Genomic DNA, 7,319 nt, shown 5'->3' on the forward strand with positions numbered 1-7,319 from the left:
TTCTTTCCTATACTGCATTGCCCACACCGGATTTTTTTTCTTCCATTCAGATCTCTTCTAAACCTCGCTGAAAGAAATTTTCACAAGCTTTGGCCTTCTCAGCTCCAGGCGCTATGAGTTACAGCCTGGACACCATGGCATCCTTGTACGGCCGCAAGAGCTACGGGAGTGACTCGCCACTTGCCCGCACCTCAATACGTTCTTCCTACATGGCACTCTCTCCATCCAGTGGCTTCCGCCCCCAGAGTTGGTCTCGTACTGGTAGCTCCTCTGGGTTCTCCAGTGTTTCTTCTTACAAACCACGCAGCGGAAGCTCCATTAGTTCCCGTGCTTTTGCATCCCCGGTTCTACATGCGGAGCATGCAGGAACTCTCCAGCTTTCGAGTGCGCTGGAATATAGCAATGGCATCTCATCGGCATCACGTATGACTGATAGAGAAAAGAAAGAGAATGAGAAAGAGCAGCTACAGGGCCTGAATGAGCGTTTTGCGGGTTACATCGACAGAGTACGTCATCTCGAGGAGCAGAACAAGGAGCTTGAGTCAGAGATCACCACGCTCAGGGAGAAGCGCGCTGCTTCCTCTGGGAGTAGCTCCATTGGAGGGATGCTCGAGAATGAGGTTAATGAGGCGCGTGCACTCTTGGAATCTGTGGCTAGTGAGAAAGCGGGAGTGTTGAGCGAACGTGATCGGGCAGAGGAGCAGACACAAGGTATCAAGGACAAGTTAGATGAGGAGACGAGGGTCCGAGAGGAAATGGACGGACTGATTCGTACCCTTAAGAAGGATGCAGATGACTCGGGCCTGATGCGCATGGAGCTGGAGACTAAAGTGGAAGGGCTACTTGAAGAACTTGCTCTTTTGCGTGGAGGTCACGAAGAGGAGGTGAACGACCTTCTCGAGCAGATCCGCTCTTCACGTGTGAGTGTGGAGGCACGCGAAATTGGGAAACCCGAAGTGAGCATGGCCCTCCGTGAAATGCGCGCTCAGCTTGAAGGACATTCGGAGAGAAACAGCCGCAATGCTGAAGAGTGGTTCCGCGTCAAGGTGGCCAAGATGACAAATGCGGCTGTGAAAAACGATGAAGCCATCCGTGGTGCCCGTCATGACCTCAGCATGTCTCGCCGTGACCTGCAGAGCAAGAGCCTCGAGGTGGAGTCTTTGCGTGGGACAAAGGAGTCATTGGAGCGACAGCTCGGTGAACTGGAGGAAAATAACACGACGGAGATTGGAGCTCTGCAGGTAGTTATGTGTCTCTGTTTCTTTACTGTATTGTTGTAGTGATGTCATACTTTCTCGAGATGGCACATTGTCTTTTGCATTGTCTCAAAGAGGGTCTAAAGCTCAATGACAGCACAGTACCAAGCTGATGGTCCTGCAATGTGTTTTGCTTTTCCATTTTTTTTATTTTTTCTTATATCGCTGATTTTTTTTCTTATCTCTGGATTGATGGGTCCGTCATTTTCATGGAGCTCTTCACCCATCTCAATTCGACCTTCCTTGTGAGTGCTCAGTCCACTCATTATACTAATAGCCTCCAACTGGTTCGATAAATTTTTACCTTCACTGGTCAAACTTCGTTTTTCTTTCTTTTTTTCTCATTTCTGTCTTCTTTCTATTGTGACCTTTATTTCTACCTTTGCTTCTTTATGTTTGCCAGTCAAGGTGTTTGTTGTTTTTTCAGGATCCTTACAGTATGATGTCCTTTCACTTGAGGTTAACTGAAATTTTCACACATTTCAGAGAAAACATTTTGTTCTTCTGATGAAACCATGAACGTGTAGAAACAGTACTATCTCGGGCTAGGAAGATGGCCAAGAGGTCTGCACTCTCACCTCTCACCTGTCTTTGGCTCGGTCCAAACATCAAACCAGCTATAAACTGTTAACCTAGTGTTTCTCAGGCCAGGTGATGCATCAATGTGTGTGGCATCCCTCAGATGGACAGTAAATGGGAATTGCCTCTGCCCAAAAAAAATTGTGGACATTAACGATCCCACTGTGTCCTTTGCGAGACGTTGGCGAGTTATCACCGGCACCCTCAACAAATTACAAATCCCTGCTCTAACCTACAGGGGCACTGCATCAGCGTGCAGCAGCACCCCCAGCAAATGATGCTACTTGCAGCCATGTGCTGCATATGAAAGAAGAAGAAAAAGTGCTGTCTCAGACTGGTGTGAATGTAAATTTGTTAAAATCCATGTGTTCACGTCATGCTCTTCCTTTTGGGTGGTGTTACATGATTGTGCATTGTAGAGATCTATCCCTATCTCTTCATTACCTCTACCACCGAAGGTGAAGGAGGTTATGTTTTCACCCCTCTGTCTGTTCATTTGTCTGATTGTCTGTCTGTTTGTCTGTATGTGTAGGATATCTCAAAACGTTGTGGACAGATTCGGACGCAACTTGGTGGGCAAGTTGGGGGTGTGACAAGGACGAACTGATTAGATTTTGGTCAAGATCCGGATGTGGATCCGACTACTAGAATTTTTAAAGTGCTTCTTCACCATTCAGAGATGGGGCCAAAAACGATTATATAGCACGATATTTCAAAAATGTATTGAGCCCGATATGTTCTTGTGAATCAGGCATTACATGGCGGAGGTATGCGCTCTCCCTAGTGCCCTTCCAGTTCCATTTGTAAACACTCAGACTTTGACTTTATGAAACGGACCACGTGTTGCTGTGGTTAGTGTATCTGCTTTGAGTTTGGGAAAGCTGCCATCCAATTCCGACAACGACTGAGTCATACCAGAGGCTTTAAAAATGGCACATGCTACTTCCTTGCTTGATGCTCAACACTGAAAGGATACAGCATCGATAAACCCCATGTGTTGGCACCCGTTAGGGAGGGAGATTTCTCCCTAAGTTCCCCAATGACTGTGAAGAGAAGAGCGCCACAACTGCACCACATGACGCTGCCAGCACCGAGTATATTCCAGGAAGTTACTTCCCCCAAGATCACGGCTGTCTTTGTCTGAAGTCAAGGCCTCTATGTATCTGGTGACTTTGTCTACATGTGTGAATGATTTGTGCTCTCTCCTTGAGCCTTAAAAAGTGCAGAAAAAACATTTCAAACTACAATGGCACTCGGTGGAGCGCATACCTCCGCCAGGCTAAACAGTTTACGTTTTGTATCCCACCGATAGGCTGGAACTGCCTCCGGACCTCCAAGACATAATCGGCTTGTTCTTGTCACCGAACCAACTCATCCACCTTGTTTTGTGATAACTCGTCCACAATGTTTTGAGATATTGTGCTATATATCGTTTTTGGCCCCATTTCTCAATGGTGAAGAATCACTTTAAAGATTCTCTGATCCGGATCCAGATTCGGATCTTCACCAAAATCGAATCAATTCGTCTTTCTTACGCTCCAAACGTGTCCAATTTCATCCGAATCCAGAACTTTTTGAGATACCCTGCTCACAGACAGACAGACAGACAGACAGACAGACAGATAGGGGGTGAAAACATAACCTACTTGCACCTTCGGTGGCAAAGGTATAAAAAAAAGAAAGAAAAAAATCCTACTATCTCTAAAGACAAACTAAATCACAACATCTGATTGGTCTATCCACAAATTATATTGTCACTTGTCCATCCACATGTTCATATTTACATAAGTACTCTGTGCGCGGGTAAATTTGGCAAACAGGATGACTAATTGGTCCGTCAGCGAAGCAACGGGTAGGCCCTGCTAGTATGCAATATAAAGGTGTAAGCTTGGGTATGCTTGTGTATTTGAAACAATTGTATTCAGGACAGTGGAGGTTGAAAAAAAACTTATCCAGGTGTATTGTCTTTTCCTTTAAGAATCTATGTTTCTCACACATTGCTTAGCCTCTCTAAACTTTCTTCACTGTCAGGAGGCCATTGTGCAAATGGAGGAAGAGCTCCGCAGTACCAAATGGGAAATGGCGAGACATCTTCGTGAATACCAGGATCTTCTTAATGCCAAGATGGCTCTCGATATCGAGATTTCTGCCTACAGGTTTGCCTTTCATTTGTCCAAAGCCTTTCCTCTTGGGGCTCAATAAAAACACAATTTTTTTAAATTACAATTCATTAAAAGCACTTTTGTATTGTTTAGACATCAATCGACCAATGCATTTGAGATGAACAACTTTTTAGCTTCAGTTTTTCTTGCTTGAGATGAAAAGGGTATCCACATTTGAAGCTGTTGTCACTTTTCAAATGGGATGTGAAATTCATTTGCATATAGATCACCACTATCATAATAACCGCAAGTCTAACCTCACACTTCAACCCGCAGAAAATTGCTGGATGCTGAGGAGACTCTTCACCCACTGCCCCCACACTCACCAGCAACTCCTCCAGCCTACAAGACTAGATCCACAGGTGACAGGGCTTCACCAGTATTGTTACCAACATCTGCTCCTGCACCATCTAAACGTGCACCACAGATCAAAGTGGTTGAAGAGACAGTGGTCACCCAATCAGAGCCTGAATCCCCATCTCCCCCACCCGAGTATTCAGCTCTTGAGGAGAAGCTTGAGGAGATAGCTGATGACATATGCAAAACCACTGTGAAGAAAGTTATGACAACTGTTTCTGTCATTGCTGACAAAGAAGATGAGGAAGAAGTTCAGGTGGAGGAGGTGGTTGATGTAGCAGCGGAACCTGATGCAGAAGTGGCTGCAGAGGGAGAAGATACAGAGGAACAAGAAGAAGAAGAAGAAGAAGAGGTTGGTAAGCAAGAAGAAGGGGAAGAAGTTTCGGCTGATAAAGATGCAGAAGGAGGACTAGAGGAAGGAGAAGAAGAAGAAGGTTCAGGAGAGGAAGTAACATCAGAGATTGAAGAGGAGGAAATTGTTGAAGAACAGGTTGAAAAAGAAAAGGTGGAAAGTGTAGAAAAAGAGCCAGGAAAAAAAGATGATGAAAAAGAAAGTGTAGAAGAAGAAGTTGGTGATGAATCTGGTGAACAAGAGGAAGAAGAAGGAGAAAAGGAAGAAGTAAAAGAGACTGAAGGAGGAGATAAAGCAGGAGAGGGGTTGGATATTGAGGAGAAAATCGTGGAGGAGAAAGTAAAGTCAGTAAAAGCAGAAATAAGGGCTGAGGAAGAAGAAGAAGAAGAAGAAGAAGAAGAAGAAGAAGAAGAAGAAGAAGAAGAAGAAGAAGAAGAGGATGACAAAGGAGAAGAGGAATTAGAGGAAGAGGAAGTAAAAGCCATGTCTATGGAAGCCATGCAGGGCTCACCGATTGAAGAGAAAGCAGCTGAAGTTGATGAGGAAGAAGAATCTGGATCTGAGGGGCCTGAAGGAGAGGAGAGATTGTTAGAAAATGGTGCTAAAACGGAAGATTTTGAGAAGATCATTAAAACCATTGTAGCAAAGGTTGAGAGGCCTATTGTGGAAGTAATCTCTGAAACTGCTTCTACGGTGACGGAAGAAGCTCAGGAGATTGCAGAGAGTGTTGGAAAAGTGGTGATGTCGACAACAAAAAAAATATTCAGTTCTCAGGATTTGGATGGAGAAAATGGCAGTAAGACATCCAAGTGATCGGAAGAGTCTATGCAATTTAAACGATTGCAAAAACTCAAAACTGAGACAGGAATCATGGAAAAAAAACAATTCTTACAGCAACCGCTAGATATATTGATGAGTCGTGAAATTAAGTTGATGAAACGGAGAAATGCACAGAATAATATAATCACACGTTTGCATGCTTAGTGGAGGCATTTGCTCTCGGTGTAATGAAGATGATGATGATGATGATGATGATGATGATGATGATGATGATGATGATGATGATGATGATGATGATGCATTGAAACTTGAATTATTGTTAGACATGATGCATCTGACTTTCCCAAACCCTTTCCCTTCACTTCCTGTACCTCCAAAGAATTTTGATCGGAAACTTAGAATGATGTCTGAAGAATGGTTGCTGCTTTAGTGATTATGATGCATGTTCTAAATACTGGTATTGACTTAACTTTGAGGTTCAAAGACGAGTTGCAATTTCACTTCTGGAATGGGCCGGATTGGCGTGTGGCATGATTGGCGAGTCTGGCAATCTGTGCGTGAATATGTGCTGCTGCAAAATACAGTGCGTATTGTGTGTGTGAATTTTGCTTCATGGAGAGAAGTTGAGAGAATGAGAGACAGAGAGAGAGAGAGAGAGGAGTGCTTTCAGCAGGTCACACATATAACAGCTGGCTGGTACGTTGTGCGTGATATAAAAGTTGCTATGAAGTTGTTATTTTGATGTATATGATTGAGTCACCTAAAAGCTGGAGACTGAGTGACCTGCCCAGCTAACCGCCTTAATCCCCAAGCGTTTACAAAGCAGAAATTCAGGTTAAAAGCACTTTACCGAAAGCAGAGTGAAATCGAGTGAAAAGGATATCTGTTTATTAAATAAATGTTTCATGTATGAGGTGGTGGATTATAAAACCCTCTGACTTCAAGGATTATAACTTAATTACCTGTGGGACGCGATTGGCGATTTCAGCTTTTCCAAATCAATTTTAAAATGTTTCCCTACTGTGGCCCCTATAACCTGATATTTTTCAGGTAAAAGGACAAGGATGAGTTATGATCTTGTTTTAAAATCCACCTCTTCATGCAAATCTTTGTGACGAGGATGCAGAACTCTGCAGTCGTTGTTATGGTCACAATTCACTCGCTCGCTCCAGTGACCTCCAGCTGGCTTTATGAATCTGCTGCTCCCTCTATAACGCTATTATTCTCACTCTCATGTCTATATCTACATCATTCTACAATCCGTTCCAGCACCAGGCAGCTTGCTCCAGCAGACTTCTGTTCACTCCAGCGCTCTGGAGTCCATGCAACGCACTTGCCAACGATCCGCAGCGTCCTATTATGTCCAGCGCGTCGCCCGGCACAGTTACATCAATAAATCGATGAAAAAAAGGTTCTTTTTGCATTTGTCTGTTTTTCTTCGACGCAACGGACAAAGTATTGACAGACTGGATGGAACTGCTTCTCATCTTCTCCAGGAGCTAAATCGCAGCGACTCATTCATTATTTAGAGAGATCCGGAACCATGTGCTGCTCACTGGTTTCAGTTATAGAAGACACATTGCAGAGCGTGAGATGCATTTCTACGTAAAATATCATGAGAAATCCTTCAACTTGTGCAGTATCGTGATGTAATCCAAAATACGGTATCAATTATTTCAGACGGAAATGAATATTCAGACAGCAAAGCATGCCAATGAGATGGATGTAGGACAGCAGGCGATAAAGAGATTAAGTGTTCATACATCTGGGATATGGTATATCCCTGGACAAAATGAAAAATAGTGAGAAAAGGTGAATTATTAAAAAAAAAAC

At 43.8% G+C, this 7,319-nt stretch overlaps 1 protein-coding gene across 1 annotated transcript in view; it reads left to right on the forward strand.

The window, feature by feature from the left end:
- Positions 1–6,900, forward strand: part of LOC147033105 (neurofilament medium polypeptide-like) — a 7,069-nt gene extending 169 nt beyond the window's left edge. The window contains exons 1-3 of the mRNA XM_085871187.1: positions 1–1,241; positions 3,867–3,991; positions 4,274–6,900. The exon at positions 1–1,241 is cut by the window's left edge and continues 169 nt beyond it. Of these exons, the coding sequence (XP_085727313.1) occupies positions 114–1,241; positions 3,867–3,991; positions 4,274–5,519 (2,499 nt within the window). The 5' untranslated portion in view covers positions 1–113 and the 3' untranslated portion in view covers positions 5,520–6,900. The remainder of the gene's footprint in view (positions 1,242–3,866; positions 3,992–4,273) is intronic.
- Positions 6,901–7,319: the final 419 nt, after the last annotated feature.

This window comes from Eptatretus burgeri, chromosome 2 (assembly GCF_056783735.1).
Source record: "Eptatretus burgeri isolate ZD-2024b chromosome 2, Ebu_testis_v1, whole genome shotgun sequence".
Taxonomy (NCBI): domain Eukaryota; kingdom Metazoa; phylum Chordata; class Myxini; order Myxiniformes; family Myxinidae; genus Eptatretus; species Eptatretus burgeri.